The sequence below is a fragment of the Strigops habroptila genome, chromosome 5 (assembly GCF_004027225.2).
Source record: "Strigops habroptila isolate Jane chromosome 5, bStrHab1.2.pri, whole genome shotgun sequence".
Classification (NCBI taxonomy): domain Eukaryota; kingdom Metazoa; phylum Chordata; class Aves; order Psittaciformes; family Psittacidae; genus Strigops; species Strigops habroptila.
The window spans coordinates 17,368,912-17,386,479 of NC_044281.2; the positions used below are offsets into that span (position 1 = coordinate 17,368,912).

The window sequence follows — 17,568 nt, forward strand, 5'->3', positions numbered from 1 at the left end:
CCACATACCACCATGAAGGCAGAAATAGGCTGAACACTACTCAAATAGGAATGTCATACTGGAATTGCTGACCAGTCAATAGAAAAAAATTTAGCTTTATTCTGAATCAAAATGAAACATTCATAAAGTTCCCATAAAAAGTTCAATGCTTCGTTTTTCCAAAGTGCAAAACCAAATTCATAAATGAGACATTTCACAGCATTTCAGTAGAGGTACATGTTATTGCAACTTGTATTGGTGAATATTGCAAGTAACAATACAATTTAAAACATTATAACCCACATTTCTGAAACTGAATTTTTAATTTCAAAAGGACAGCACTAGTATTTTTCAAAGACATTATGGCAAACATTTTTGAAAAATATCTTTGACCACCTCTGCTCTTGAGCACCACAACAGACCTTAAGGCTGAACCCAAACAAAGCAACTACCTGCCAATTCTGGTCTCCATAAAGAGCCTAGGGAAAGACATCAATTTATGTTAAAGGTAATGTGGAATTCAGAGTCAGTGTTGGGACTGCGAAACCATCAACAGTGAGCCCATAGTATTTACACAGCTGCGAGTTCAGGTCCAAGTTTTTATAAAACTTACTTATTTTAAACAAAGAGAACACTGATGGGATCTGGCTGTCATCCTGAGACAAGTATATCATCATCTAAGATCTCCTTCAAATTGAGACTATCTAGATCCAAGTGAAAATACTGCATTTTTATGCTGTTAGTGGAAGGGAAAGACAAATAAAATGCTTGACTGTCAGGTAGTTTTCATCTTCCTGTGAACAAGCACACAGCAGAAATTTGGCTCATATCAAGAAATTATGATAGTCGTACAAATTGAACTATGTCATTAGTTCTCCTATCACCTGCACGCTATGACTTTTGTGGGTTTTTAATAACGTGCACTGAAGAAACTGCATTAACATAATTCAACAGCTCTTTCAAAGAAGACATGATTTCAGCCATTTTAGCTTAAAGAGCATAAAGGCTTTCTAGCAATGAAGCAGATAACTGAGAAATACCTCTTCTGCTCACACACGACGCATTTGTGCACGCTGAACTTTTAAGCAGATTCCGGGACCTGTAACAAGGAGGTTTTAAATGAGATCAACAGCAGGAGACTGCATACCTCTTTGCAATAGCATAATACAATGGGTCTTTGAAATATGGGAAAGCTAAGTCGACAAGGTATGCTCCTGTGTTATACAGGGAGAACTTTCCAAGAGCAGTTGAATGCGGTCCCTTTGCTGCCCAAACAGGGAATACTGAGGCAGTGAAATTTCTGAACTGAGTAGATTGGTGTTCTGTTGGTCATTTGCCTTTCCTTCACTGAAGTTCTCTCATTTTCCTATTTTGCTTTACATGGGACACAAAAGCAGAGGTTCTATTAGCATACATTTACAAATTCAATCTCATTTCTCTCTGCAAGTGCCAAAACCTTCCTAATAGTCTTCCTTAGGTAAGAGCTTACCATCAAATTAAAGTGAACCAAAGATGACAAGTTAGTAGAATATATTTGTTTAGTTTCAGCACAAAACCACATCACTGTTTAGACCCATTTTCTTTTTATTAATAATATAAGGTTCTATAATCTCTTAACATTACAACTGAGGTTTTACAGTTAATCTCACACTAAAATGACAAACAGTTTGGCTTTATTTGCAGAAAGTTAAGTTACCTTGGTAAACAAACATTTCCAAGATTGAGAAGCAAATTGTGTTTTCTGGATTTTAGTGCTAATGTATCCCTGCCTTTGAAATTTGTTTCAGATAATTAACAGTGCTATGGAAGAACTATTTGGCCTGGCCTCTGTTCACAGCTGTAAGGCAAAGATGACATCTCGAACTCAGCAATATACTGTAAGCTAAGCAGGAAGAGTCACATTTTTCTTTGTAAGATTTAGACCCTGGATCAGTTTCTAACAGATTTTCTTCTTCCCCCTCAAAACTTCTATAAAGGTCTCTTTAACGTAAATACATTTCACAATCAAGCCATACTCACTCTGCACCTTTCCCTCTTCAAAGAGCACAGAAGCTGTGTAATTGGAAGTCATGACAAGATTAGTTAAAACTGCTTGTAACTTACATACAGCCAAAATAGCCGAGTAAATTAAAAAGTAATGTGTTATGCCAAGATATGCTTCTGATCTGCATGGATCAAACTCCATCTCTGAACAGGCTGCAGCTAGGGGAAGTGAAGTCTCTAGAAAAAAAGTAGAGAATACAGAAGGAAGAGTGGTAGAAGACTGGTAATGATGCATGTGTATCCAGGTCTCCTAAACTTGCATAACACTTTATTTTGATTAGGAATTTAAATGTGAAGTTAAAGACAGTCAGCAATATGTGTGTTTCAACTGCAGTTTCACTGAGCTCTGACCAGTTTGTAAGACACAAAAATATTTAGGAAGACAACAATAGGGTGGCCATTAGGAAGGAAAAGAAAAAAAGCAATTACAGTTGTAGTTAATCTTTTCCTCAGAGCTATCCAGTGTCATTGCTTTGGGACCCTTAGAGCCTGTTATTTCACCTTCCCATAGGCCAATTGACATGCAGTAAAAATCTTTACTGCATTTTAAATCACTCCAGAAGCAAATAGCTATTTAAAGGTTAGAAATAGAGAGTATAAGTGGTTTTGCCTGTGTTATCTTTACATACAGAAGAGGGGTAAGGAAACCATGAGTTCTGTTGTACCTATGTCAAAATCATAACAGACTGATATTACTGAGCCACAACTACTTGTTTTAGTTCTGTTTGTGCTGTCATTCTGCAAAAAGGCTTCACACACTTTCGTTCAAAATTGATTCTTCATAGTTAGACATACACTTTCATTGAGGCACACAGACACTACTCTTCATATTTACCAACTCCTAGAAAGGTCTCTGTTTCAGAGCAATACAAGTCATCAGCAAGACGCCAGCTGTGGCCATGTAGTCACCATAGTGCAGCATGCAAGATAAAGAAGTCCCCTGCATAAACACATACAGATTCACTTTGCTGAGACACCATTGTGTATGTAAGGAACACTTAACCACAGTGCAAAGGCTCAGCTCCTTAAACCAGATTACTCCTATATTGTTCGGTTGCTGCTGAAACACAAACTCTGGGGGCCAGAAGCAAAAATACAAAAGAATAGATTTTTATGTTGAAATGTTGTGAAACAAAACCCATTTGAAATAAATCCAGCTGCATTGCAAATATCCATTAATATTCTGTTTCATGACTTGTGGATCATAAAACGCTTTCCTTAAGTACCTTGACAGCATGCATTTTAAAGGGGTTTTGAGTGTTCATGTTTTTTGATAATTTGAATTATAGCATGGAAATTAGTCTTTAAACAAGTTCGAAGTTGTCTGATATGCAGTATTTTTCAAGCATTTTATACTTTAGTATATTACCAAAACTGAGAGCTAATTAGACAGTATTCTAAAATAGTTTAAAAACAAAATGCAATTTCATCTTTTTCTCCTCATTAAGGGCACTACCAGTACAAAAGGTGTCCAAACTGACACTACAGTTGTGAAGCAGTTGGCTATAGAGACAGTGTCCTCAAAGGGTAGTCTATTTTTTCTATTCTATGCAGTCATATACATTAATTATCAAAAAGTTGGATAATTTGCATTAAGAAAAGAACCCACCTTAAAAATGGATCATGAGTATTGATAAATACTTTTAGTTTTACTGATTAACATTCAAGTTTCAGTGTAAAAATGCTTATTCTCACACGATACTGCTCAAGAAAATATTTCATTTTCTTAAAGTTTCATGGACAATTAAAACTGTGGCTACTAGTGAAGTGAATGATTCATAAAGGCCATAGGAAACTGTACAAAACTAAAAAGGGAAATCTCACTTTCAGGATGACAGTATGTTGTCCACTTAAATGTTTTATTAAACTGTTAAGACTGTTTCAAAAGACAGTGCTGGGCAGTTTCAATTGAAGAGCCAAAACATTATTTTTAACTGAAAAAGATTATTTTGCATCTCTGCAAAATAAACAAACAGGAGCAAAACCCATACACACTAGGACTGAAGTACAGATGAACACAAAGTTTTGTTACAAACCTGTTTTCAACATACAGTGAGAAATGTCCATTGTACAAAACTTAGTGACTGACCTACAATTAATTTAAGATTATCCCAGCAATGCAAATACAACTCACAACGGCTCAATTGTGTAAGATTTCCCAATAGGACTACAGAGAGAGACTACTGAGTTTTTAGGCATAGTTTGACTTACATAGTCTTTTTTTGACCAAAGCCTACATTTGTACTTAAAGTATTTGGTGGTTACAAGTCTGTTACATACTTAATCCTTCAGTACAGTGAAGTACTCCTTGGTGTTCTCTCATCTGTCTCTTTAGCAGCTTTCGTTTAGCAAGAGGCTGGGTTGAGCAGCTGCTTCTGTAGAAAACATTGTTGTCAGTCTTTGTTCTCCTTGCAGGGGAGGCTTTAGTAAGAAACATCTGGCAGTATCCAGCATTGAAACTACCGTCAACTGTGTTGCCTAACCAAACTTGGAAAACCAAGTTTGCATTTCCTGCTTGGTAATAAACTCTTAAACAACCCACTGGGCACAAAGTGTAAGAGCATGGTAAGTAAAAATCCATAAACGTTAACAGTGATGATTACACTTTATTGGGGGGAGGGGAAAGGGGTAGCAAAAAAATCAAAGTAAGTCACTAGTTTTTAAAGTTTAGTCTATGTTATATTTGATTACTGGGATATCAGTACAATGAAAGTGGAGGATTTTCAACAGTAATTTTGAAGAAGTTTTAGTACATCATGTTGTGCAGGGCTTTATAAAAGATTTTTGTTTCCAAAGATGTTATTGGGGTCCACGTATTCTTTAACGGATCTCAGCATTCCCAGGCCAACATCAGAGATGCTCTCCTTCATCCAGCGCTTCCGCAATTTGCCTACTGGAAAAACAAAACCAAAGTGCTTCAATATATGGCAAGATTGTAGGAGCCAATCAATCTTGTGACCATGAATGAATAAACACTGTGTGATAAATGCTTTTATTCAAAAATGAGAAATGTTTTGCTTTATTTGATTTATTGAGCCCACCAGACTATCAAGCTCATTAAGCTCAGCATACTCCCAGAGGAAGACTGTGTTCCACACTGTCTACTTTCTTTAGAAACTATGAAATTTAGATGAAGCTTAGGCTGAAATCACATTCTATTAAAATACAGAATCAATAGTAAGTTTTAAAAACCCACCAAACTAATTTTAAGAAGGAAACTGTACAGGGGATTACTAAAAAGCAGAACCCCTTGATTACTTTAAAGTGAAAACATAACTCAATAATCTAACTTAAGCCAGTACTGGTTTAAATACAAAAAAAAAAAAAAAAAAAAAAAAAGTGTTTGCTAAAGAGAAGGCTTAAATCAACAAAATATCTTATTTCATTCAAAAACTTTTACACAGGGTGGTAACTGATCATATCACTAATTACATAAGAGGTTAGTTTCACATCTAAAAATGGATATTCACAACATACATCAAATACAAAGGAAGGCTGAAACATCAGCCATTTAAGAACCTATTTCACTAAAGTCTCACAATAGTCCTGTAAAATGGCCAAGTGTTCACTTACTAATTAACCAAGTCATCAACTCTGATTTAACAGATCATTCAAAATAAAGGACATTTTTTTCATTAAACACACTCTAGCATTTAACTTGTCAGCCTGAAACACAATCCATTTGTCAGTATGATGCGATATAGTAAAGGTTTGAGAGACAGATGCTTTAAGAGTATCTGAAGGTAAATTCAAGCCATCTTTTGTGCCCTGTTCTCAGGGTAACCATCAAACTGTCATCTGAATAATAAATTACAGGGACACCTCTGGAGAACAGAGTATATTTGTTTATACCTTAAGGAATATGAGCTAGTCACATGCCAACTAAAAAAGAAAATAATGTGAGAAAGAATGAAATTTTCAGTTTGCTAGAAAACTACTATTAGGAGCATGTCTGTCAAGAGCAAAGATCATAACTGAAGGACAAAATCATTTGTCATGTGGTAGGAACTGTGGTTGTATTTTGCAGCTCAGCTCAAGAAAAAAAGGACAAAACCCAAAAACCCATCTGTAAATATACTATCACTACAATTTGACTGTCTGAGCAAGTTGATGTAGTTAAATTTTATCTGGGGAACTTTAATACTACTGCTACAAAAAAAGAATCATGAATGTGGCTTGACCATCACCTCAGGTCACTCACACTGGCTCTTACACAAGCAGCTGAAGAACAGTCATTACCATTCTCAACTGTTATCTGTAATATAGTTTCAGTGAATGTGTCCTGTGGTTATGGATGTAATTGTCCTGAAAAGACTGCAAACAACTGCTCCAACAAGATGGAGCACATTAGAATCACAGCAGGATGCCCAACAGCTAGCATGCCTGCCTCTTTTACACCTCCAGTAATAATGCAATTCCACAAGGAACTGAACTACTGTCTGAGCAGCACCAAACAGTCGTTGCATATTTAATGAAGTCGCTCACCAAGTGCTGGAAAACAGAAGGTGTTTGGAGTGCATCATTAGTTCTGTCAAAGTGATAATTTACACATCTATCTTGTCAAATTTTCTATGGTTTATACTTTTGCAATAATAAATCTAACATACATTTGATTAGTGAACTGGAAAGAAAAAAAGCTGTACTACAGTTACCAGCAGTCCTTCACAAACATGTTCAATGAAAAGATTTTAACCCCTTGATAGCAGTAGGTTGAGCCTCTGCTCCTACTGTTCACATCAATAAGATATACACAGATTTTTCAGCTACTGATGTTTTCATATTAATTAGAGTTAAAAAGCATCGAAGCAATCTCACTCTTGGAATTCTACACTGGTCCATCTGATTAAATGGAAAAATAGACCAAGTGAAGGAAAGGCTGTGTGCAGCTGAGAGCACCACTTAGAAAAAGCAATGTTTATATTTGTTTCACTTCAGGTTAGTGCTGCCCTATAAGTATTCTCCTCCTTCTCTATAGGATGATCCAATTAGCTTTAAAGATGAGAAGGGAAAAGGAGGAATAAAATACCAGAACAGTAAAAGATGTTACCATGAAGGTAGAAATAACTCTTAAGTGGCAAAGTCGCTGAACTCCACTCTAAGCCTAGCCAAAGAACAGCTCAAAAGGAAGCATTAGCTTCCCCAACAATAAAAGGTCCCAGTTAAACCTGATCTTACCGTGGACTAGAGAAAACCACCTTTCCATTTCTAGCCTAGAGAAAGTAGGTGTTTTAGTTTTAGAACTAGCTGATGCCATTTATCTGGAACTGACATGCAACAATACATAGAAACAGATTTTATCCAAGCATCTACCACTCACGGGCTCTCAGCCTTGTATATTTTTCCCAATTAAAAAGTGAGACCAAATTCACCTGATTCTATATGCTACATCATAACATTATGAAGGTTCCCAAATCAGCATAATATTGTACAATCAATTTGCAGTAGCTTAACAAGTGACTACTTGTCAAGTCAGCTATATACAACATTACACACACAATCCTTGCTGCTCCAACTAGAAACAAATACAGCCCTTCCATCTTGCATCTTCTTCCTCTGAAGACACCTAATCTTGCATCTTAATTATCAAAGATGAAGTGCAACACAATTAGTTTTCAAGTCTTATAAGTGGCAAGTGCCCTGTTCCTGAGGTGTGCTGAGCAGCCTAATACCTTAAAACATTCACTGCTAGGAAGCCAGAAGTCCTCAATCTGAAGCCCAGCCTACTACATACAAACACCCTCGACAGAGTCTAACTTCACACAAAGTATTGCAGACCAGAAAGCCAGGATGCTTGTTCAGTAGCAACTCTCAAAGACAGCCCACCACCAATTTAATTTTTGCAGTATTTTCAAGTTTTATCATTGTCATAGTCCATGTATGAAACAAAAACACTCGAGCTGGATAAAAATCTTTTTCCCAGTTCTGATACTGGGAATGCTGGTCCAGCCCCTAGCTAGTTTCATTAGAAGAGTTGTTCATGCTTCCAGTGCCCTTTTAATCTGTTAGGGAATAAACTGCACTTTGGTGAAGCGCAATCATACTCTATGCTGCTCCTGTACAACTCACCCTTTTGAAAAAACAAAGCCAAGCAAATGTGTACGGACATTAGATTCTCTGCCAAAAGTGACAACAGTCCCCATGTGCTTTTTCCTTTTTCTTCAGAAAAAGGATGGGCAGCACATACCTGCTGGCCACAAAGATGATAAAAATGGGAGTACAGCTCTCTTGGGTCATGAAAGCTCATCCTTGAAAATGCATTTGGATGGCTGCAAAAAATCTGGCTGCCAAGGATGCACCTAGCAAACAGCAGGCACCAATTGCTTTTCTCACTTCTGGAATATAAAGTACTTGGGCACATATGAACAGTCTTGTAAGGAAAGTTTTAATGTAATTGATGGAACCCAGGAGTGACTCTACACCCATGCAGAAGAGATGTATAGCAGTGCATGGTCCCAGTGGAAATAGGCCACAGGGGCACTGCACATGGCTCTGGACTTTATCTGCTCCAGACCTTTCAACTCAAAGAGACAGTTACTGCAGAACAATAGGTTTGCAAAAGGAGAAGCAGAAAGAAGTCATAAGAAGGATGGGGATCTTCCTGAAGCTGACTGAAAGCATCTCTCAGCTCTTAGAAATTGCTGAACACTTCTAGAGAAAACTGCAATACTGAGAAAGGTCAGTGCATTGATCTAATACTGTGGTGGTGCTGGAATATATTGGACCAGCATACCTGACATCTGCTATGTAATTAATTAACAGTTACAATCACTAACATCTTGCACATTTTCACTTGATATCTAAATAACTTAGATGTTGATGAATCAAAATCCTTTGCATTTCTTTGGTGGAAAAGGCACTGAAGATGGCTATTCTATTAAGACTTTCAACTAAGGAGAAAAATACAACTGCCTTATCACATAAGGTTACCCTCCATGCCTAACCAATGTCACAGTTTAAATCTAGTCAGTACAGCAAGCTCTAGTTTTAAAATCAAAGTATCTAGTTTTAAAATCAGTCTCCAGGTAAGATGATAATGTTCCTGCATAAAGGAGAAAATGTGTTCAACTTGCCCCATAAGGGAATTTTATAATTCCAGATTTTGTAGTTTATGTGGGTTAATTACTTCAGCGTATAGTTAAGCCACAGCCTCTTAATGATGCCAAGGAATTGCAGTGTCAAACATGCAACTGAATGCAGATAAGGTGTGGGGGTTTTGGTTTTTTGTTTGGTGGTTGTTGTTTTCTGTTTGCTTGTTTCGGGGTTTGGTTTTTTTGGGGGGTTTGTTGGGTTTTTTGTGGGGGGCTTCCACACCCCCCCCCCCCCCCCCCCTTTTTTTTCCTCCTTTTTTAGTTTTTCTGCATAAACTGCCAGGAAATTGATGCTGTACCTAAACCTGTGAACCTGGTCTACCTGGCTAACCTTTACTCTGGGCAATTTGTTTAGAAAGTGGAAGAAAATGAGTTCTATTACTTTAAGTGGCTAAATGGGGGTATTTTCCTCAAACCCAAAAGCTGGTAATTGCTTCCTTAACTAACCAGTTTTAGTTAAAACATTCCCTGCAAGGGAAACAATCTATCATTAATTTTTTTATACTCTTCCTTGGTTTTACATGGGTGCTTAGCTTGGTAATACAAAGAGATCAGGCCCAAATCCAGCCAGCTCCCTTCTGATGCTGTACCCCTAAGGGGTTATAGCTGTATTTATACACCAACCATATCTACTGATACTTCCTCATCATGTTATGTATACAAAAAAAGCATATATTTTATGAAACAGGAATTAAGACTGCAAGGTGTGACACATCATATGGGTGGTTTTAGGGTTTGCCCTAATGATTAGAAGAATCATTTATCTAAATTTAACCTTGTGTGTACAAGAAATTGGCATTCCTAACACTGCTTTTTAAATGCTAAGTTACTAGAAGCTAACTGTGGCTCTAGCAACCCTTACTTACATGGCGCTCAAATCTGAAGATACTCAATTGCCAGAAAAGCTGAAGGATCAAAGCTGTGTTCAGAGATATGCACTATCCCTTTTCTAAGTGTAGGACATAGGCGAGGCAAGGTGAAAACTACATCAAGACTGTAAAAATCTCCTGCAGGAAATGAAGAAAAGGGGAACGCTACAACCAGAATATCTAATTTCCAAGGGCCTTTCAAAAACTTCTACTAAGTCACGTTATGTCATAGCATTTAGGTAAAACGGACAAAGGAGGCAAAAGAAACTACTCCAAAGTCACACATTAAACATTACTTTAAAACCACTAAGAGGCTTTTCAGCAGTTTGTTCACAACAAATTTAGTGAGCAACAGACCTACCACATTTAGACAGGACTGCCAGGATCATAAACAAAATCTGATAATCTGCTCTATATGGATCAATTTCTGATAGATCGGAGAATGGCTGAATTCCCCCATGTAAGAAGTGCCTATCTTATCAGCTATGTATTTTGGGTGTATTTTTATAGCAACAAATATACCTGATTCTTAAATGTCAATTCTGTTCATTATATAATCCAAAAACATTACCAAGTGTTAAATGCTAACATTAAAGTAGGAAAACAATTCCTGACACTTATCAATTAAATTTAAATATTTGAAAGTTGAGAGTGAGAAGGACTTCAAAAAGGACAATTTGATTAAAAAGTCATTTAAGTTGCAGTATCATAGAAATTCTATCCAGATTTATAAAACAAATAAGCTGCATATTTTACCCCAAAATAAGTAATTGTTACACTGAAAGGATAAATTAATTACACAGATGTATCTGTCTGTCTTCACTACAGCCTCTTGTGTCCATGAGATGCTTTCTGTACAAGGGTGATATTGATACACTTCTGCACTTTCTCTGTGGCGATGTTGCTGTTCTTACATATTGCAAGGTGTGATCTTTAACGTAATCTATTAACAAAAAACGTTATGCTTCTTACAATTTGTAAGTCTCAAAACTCATCGGGGGGGCTAAGGGAGGACACACATGTAAATCTTCTCACAGTATTGCTACCTTTAATCAGTCTTGCCTAAAAGTTACAGTATTTTTCATTAGCCTGGATGAAGGGGAGAAGAGATACTGAGATGAAAACAATCCAAAGTCAAGTCTTTCTGAAATGAATCTTCATAAAGTTAAGAGTATCATGATTTCAGTTCTAACTGTAGATTGTAGCTATGTGTGTACCTACAGTTAGTACTTCCCAGATGTAATTTAGAGCTTTAAGCATCTCAAACTGTCATATATGACCACTTCTTCACTCAAGGAGTGTATGAAGATTGACTTAAGCAGGCTTTGTATTTCCTATAGCCTCGAGTCCCAGACTACATCTGTTTTCTTTGATACACAAAACCAGAGTTAAAATAGCTCCATTTATCACAGTGTGATTGTAGGCAGACAAGCTAGCCTGTCTGTTTCCAGATAGTGAAAACAACTGTTATTAATCACAATTACAAGACAAATACTACAAGAAATAGCACCAGTATTTTCTTTTACCCCACACAATAGACTAGTCTTAGCAGTGCTAAGAATGACAGGGCCTGAAGGTCAGTAAATAAAGCTGATACTGTTAGGCTAATTCTCAGCAGCACATTTGGTTAGCACTGGAAAAAATGACTCTTGAATATCATACACAGTGAACTGCCAGACAAAACCACTCAAAGCTGAAAATATTTATTAGTATAAGAGGCAGTCATGCACACAACAGCAGCATAGGAGGTCTAACAAAACCCAAGTTTTCCATATCTGTGGAATCAGAAAGTTCAAGTGTGCAAGGGTTTTAGAATGCTACATAACTTTTTTCTCTTGTTCAACATATGCTGTAAACAAGGTTTCATATGGTGAGGGCAAATACACCCGAACATGTGACAAGCTCCAGCTGCATGCAAGTTAATGGATGAAATGCTAGGCACAGTAAAATACAGCTGCCACAGCAGGGAAGAGCACAATAGTACAGCAAGGGGGTAATTCCACATCCCATGCATGAGAACTAACTGGTCCTCTGTACCACCATATTAAAGATTTAATCAAAGGACAATAAGAGCACATTAAAAAAAATACTGAAACAGTTTTCACTCATGTTATCATCACCTACACATCTTTCAATATCCTGACACTGCTAAACTAGAGTCAATTTCAGTTTCTGTCACAAAGCTAAATGCCTGAAAACAGCCCTAAAGGTTTCAAGTCTGGGAAGTCACCATTATGTTTTAAAGCACAGCTTCTGCCTTTCAGTTTTCACACACACAGAGCTTTATTAGAATCACAAATTTTTTATCTAGTTTCATACCATTGGACTACCTTCTTTGCTCTTATTTCTGTGGCCAGACAACACCCCAAGAGAGAAAAGAGAAGAAATACATTAACTTAACCAGTTTCAAGAAGCTAGCTGCACAAATCAAACTGATTTCACAACAAGTCTTGCAGACATCTGAGTATACAGCATTATACAGGACACATGCAATCAAATTAGGCTAAGTGGGAAAAGCATACATAAAGCATCGTGTACACAAAGCATCACTTACACATGACATTGGTTCTTAATATTAAAGCACAAAATAGCTTGCAAAGATGCAAGCAACTCATGACAAGTAATTCCCAAACTCCAAGAAAAGAAACTGAACAATCATAAGCAAGCCAGTAGTATCAACACTTCCATACCAATTATACAACAAATGGTAGATTGCAATATAGCCCATTTCAAGTTACTAGCTCTTTTATGCAGATACTTTCAGGAAGTGCTTTGGAATTAGGGCTAACGGCATTCACCTAGCCACAGCAGCCTCAGCTGTCTTAAAAACTGTGAAACTCCCAGTGGAGGTTTTCATAACTGAATACACCTCTGCACAAGGTTCAGCAGGAGCTGCTTAAGACAAACTGATCAACTACATTTTCAGGTTCTCACACAGCCTGTAGATTTCTTATAAAAGATTTGAAGCTGGTGCTCATAAATACATCACATTGTGTGATCTGACATCAAGTGAACGAGGTCTAGGGACATTTGCCCTGGAAGTCTGGCAAAGGCACAAGAAATTTCTAGAAAGAATGCCAGGAGATGCCCTTGGCCCATCCCCATCCTCCCCGCCCCCCCCAGTAATTTCAGTTAATGCCTGTAAAATATTTTTCAAAGTTCTATTACAAACTATTTTATGTAGTCATGAATATTTAGCAGTATTAAAGAGACCAATATTAGACTGAGAACATTACCTCCATGGTGATGTGACAGACTTCCTCCATTGGCAAGTATTTCTTCTCTAGCAGCCCTCTAAATTGGAAAGATAAGATACTTATTCAACAGCAAATGCACAAGTTTTTGTTGTTCGTGAAAAGCTTGCTATGGTACTCATTTACACAGGTCATGAAGTTTCAGAAGTTATTAGGGTATGCAACACAGGTAAACATTTTAATTCAAGTCTGCGGATAAATTTAAGTGGGGATTTTCTAAATAAACATTATGAAAGCCCAGACATTTTAAATGGCATCTGTTACAACAAATCTAACATAGCAGACTGAGACCAGCGTTTACCTAGGCCTAAACAGAGATAACCACAGCAGTTAATTCTCTGAAATAGCACAAGACAGACCCTCATATTTACTATTCTCTACACTGTTAATAAAAATATCTTGATATCTTGATCTTGTTTTACTGTGTATTTTAAAGACTAATTGAGTATTAAGTGAAAGAATTAGCTTTGTAAATAGTGGAACTAAGAAAGTCTTGTTTCCCATGGATTTGGCTTTTACGGCTGATAGTTTTTGCCATCCAAGAACAAACTCCAGTTCAAGCTTTCCTGTACTTCAATCCTAAGCTGATGTCTAAAATAGTCACCTGGTTGTCTTCTCTCTACTTGATGCACTATTAGTGCACACCTCTTTCCCTAGCTGCTAGTAATAAAAGCTTTACAAACAGATTTTTGAGATCCTTCCTGCAAAATTCAGTTAGCTTGGCCAATGGGTTCAGCATATATTATAGGATATCAGCTTCTCTCCCTCCCCCTTAACTATAGTTCTTATATACATTACCTCAATTTGTTCATAGACATGAATAGGATCACTAATTCCTCTGTAGTTAAAGGCAAAGTAGAAGTAGACACATGCACCTGCATCATAAGTCTGTGTCACCCTGTTGAAGAGAACTGCATTACAAACAAAGCTTTATGATATTAAGCCAGCCACTTGTGACATTACCCAATTCAGAAGGTAACTTAGCTTATTTAAAAGGGTGCACTTTTTTTTTTAATAGTTTTGTATTCTTTTTGATCAGACTTCACAAATGACTCAATGCCAAGAGCCTCAGCTCTCTAAGTCATATGTCATTACACTCGAGTCTCATGAATATCAGCAAGACTAAGTATCAAGACTAATCAAGTGCTACAAATCTCCTGAATTATCCACTCATACATGTAATCCACTTGCAGGTTAAAAAGGAAGATCAAGATTACTGGTGTTTGTAATATCATTAACAGATGCACTTTACCTACTAGCTAACAAGTTTGATGACCTCTTCCTTACTTTTCTTACTAATCGAAGATTCAAGAAAAATTATTATTTAGGTTGTTGCATGGCTTACCTGCAGGTGGAAAGAGGTGCAAATTGAACACCCTTTTCTTTGCATTCTCTTACTATCCTTTCCTTTACATTCCTACAAAGGTCCAAAACCCTGCAACAAAAAAAACATTAAATAGAAAAACTTCATATATTTTCTTATACAATTTCCTAAAAACACAGCTTCAGCAATCTTTTTAGAAAAGTATAATCTAATAAAAACAGGTTCTAGCAGGCAATCGTCTCTTTAACTGGCTTAGATTTTGTTCCAAGAATAGCCCTCATCAAGACTTCACTAGTATTGCTTTTTCTGTACTTCTGTAAGTTTACCCTGAGGTAGAGTAGGTAATGAAAGCTCTTTTTCTGAAAGGATAGGAATCACTAGTTTGCCAGCTTGAAATGTTACAGTTCTCATATGGCAATGAGCTATTAAACCTTGTCATAAGCCATACGTGTTCTGCTTTAATTATTTCTGACATGGTAACATGTGCTTGCAGCCCAGAAAGCCAACCCTATCCGGGGCTGCATTAAAAGCAGCATAACCAGCAGGTCCAAGGGAGGGGATTCAGTCCTTGACTCTGCACTTGTGAGACCCCACCTGGAGTACTGCATCCAACTCTGGGGTCCTCAACATAAGAAGGACATGGAGCTGTTGGAGTGAGTCCAGAGGATGCCACAAAGCTGATCAGAGGGCTGGAGCACCTCTCCTGTGAAGACAGGCTGAGAGAGCTGGGCTTGTTCTGCCTTCAGAAGAGAAGGCTCAGGGAGACCTTACAACAGTCTTCCAATACCTAAAGAGGGCCTACAAGAAATCTGGAGAGGGACTTTTTACAAAGGCATGTAGTGATAGGGCAAGGGATAACAACTTTAAACTGAAAGAGTTTATAAAGATTTAGATTTAGACTAGGCAGAATTTATTTCCTGTGAGGGTGGTGAGGCACTGGCACAGGTTGCCCAGAGCAGCTGTGGCTGCCCCATCCCTGGCAGTGCTCAAGGCCAGGCTGAATGAGGCTTTGAGCAACCCAATCCATCAGGAAAAAGCCCTTAATTGTGGACAAAAAGTTATCTTTTCAGTTTTCATTTCCCTGCATTACTGTGGAAAGAGAAAACTTAAATATATTTAAATAATTTTTTTAACCTTCACTATGAACTTGTCTGTTTGAAACACACTGCTGATCCCACTTATGTGGCTGCTCATCACACAATACAGTTATTTTGACTGTTGTCCAGCTTCCTAAACTGGGCAATTTCAAGTCCTGAACTTGTTACAGTAAGCTAACCTAAGCTGAAATATCACTGAATGCTTGCATATATTGATTTACAAAATCCTGATATGTAATTTACTAGCAACTTTAGCAAGAACACACAGGTGCAAGACTTGAGGCACATCAGGGTGCCTCCAACACACATAAGGCCTAAATTAAATTAAGTTTCCCCATGAGCAAGCATGAGTTAGGAATAATTTGAATGAAATCAAGTACAAGTTCTAAGCAATTCTAAAGAATAATCACAGTTTACCTATCCCAAGGAACAGATGTCTCAAATGATTCTCCTATTATATAGTAATCCAGGCCCAGGTCCTAATAAATAAAGGAAATTATCAGTAACATTCAGCATCAACATCTGGGAATCTAGTGTATGCTACACAGCTAACAGTTGAGGAACTTTAGTTAGTTCTTATGAGAAAAACAGAAAGTCTATTTAGCAAAAACACCCATCTGTCCCAGTGACGTTAGTTTGTAGTTATGGAAATGGGGTAGCTCTTCAAAGAAAGAGATGACAAACATTTTGATGTCATGGCTACAGTGAGACAACTTGTCACACTGTCAGTATGCCTACACCAATCAAACATTTGTATCACTGCAGCATCAAGCCAAGATGTCCATTGTCCTAGCCAATATGATACCTAGTAGAAATACTTATTTGGAATGCAATTCCTGTCTAGGCAGAAAAGAGACAAACATTTTTCCCATTTTACCTATAGCCTGATGAAATAAAGGGAAACAGTGATTTTTCCCTGACTATAAAATCCAAATAAAATCTAGCACTCAGGATATGCGTGCTATTTTCAAAAAAACCCCTCTCACACAGCAAGACTGAAATTCATACGAACAGCTGCAGCAGTTCAGACTAAAGGTCAGTTTCTCCTGGAATTCTAATTCAAACCACAGCTGCCAAAAGCACGTGTCCAAAGACAAGTAAGAGCTGAGTGAGCACATGAGTATTTCAAGTACTCTTCCAGCGTCCGACCACATTCAACTTATAGATTTGTAAGTCTGATCTAGAATCTTCTATTTAGCAAAAACACCCATCTGTCCCAGTGACGTTAGTTTGTAGTTATGGAAATGGGGTAGCTCTTCAAAGAAAGAGATGACAAACATTTTGATGTCATGGCTACAGTGAGACAACTTGTCACACTGTCAGTATGGAATCTGTCAGTGTGGAATCTTCAATTTAATTTTCTCTACCCTTATTAGAAACTATTTTCTTAACAAGCACATATATTTACTTTTTTATAGTGTTTTAAGATGAAGTTCCATGAGTAAACCTTAGTCAGAAATGGAAGAGATACAACCTCTGGGAGAATTGAGATACCGTCCAAGGCAACAGGCATTTAGATTTCAGAGAAAGCATCTTCAAAAAGAAATCTGTTTTGTTGTAGTAACCAACAGAAGTTTCAGCAGGCAGACAAATGTGACCTACCCGAAGGTAAGCGATGACAAATGTCAGCATATATCCTCTCTGTCCATTATCTTCTCCCGCTGCCAAGCCACTGCAATTAACAAGAATTAATTTTCCAGCAGTCACTGGTTTCCAAAAATAATTAGAAAATAATGCTTTGATATCAAACATATGTGCAAGTTCAGACATGCCTAAGCTGCATTACAATAGTTGCAAGTAATAGGGTCATCTTCAATAAGTTATTTCAGACCAGACCTTTAACTCTTTGCATCACTCTTTTTATACCATAATCTGAAGAGATGAACAATAAAAAAAACATTCAACGTGATCTTA

General features: G+C 37.3%; 1 protein-coding gene across 13 annotated transcripts in view; it reads right to left on the reverse strand.

Annotated features, from left to right (window-relative positions):
* Positions 1-4,608: 4,608 nt before the first annotated feature.
* AGPS (alkylglycerone phosphate synthase) overlaps positions 4,609-17,568 on the reverse strand; it is a 78,516-nt gene continuing 65,556 nt past the window's right edge. For all 13 annotated transcript variants that reach the window (XM_030486461.1, XM_030486455.1, XM_030486454.1 and 10 more), the window contains 6 exons: positions 17,257-17,326; positions 16,072-16,133; positions 14,579-14,668; positions 14,032-14,131; positions 13,216-13,273; positions 4,609-4,915 (listed from right to left, as the gene is read on the reverse strand). In XM_030486461.1, coding sequence (XP_030342321.1) covers positions 4,794-4,915; positions 13,216-13,273; positions 14,032-14,131; positions 14,579-14,668; positions 16,072-16,133; positions 17,257-17,326 — 502 coding nt within the window. In that variant the 3' untranslated portion in view covers positions 4,609-4,793. The remainder of the gene's footprint in view (positions 4,916-13,215; positions 13,274-14,031; positions 14,132-14,578; positions 14,669-16,071; positions 16,134-17,256; positions 17,327-17,568) is intronic.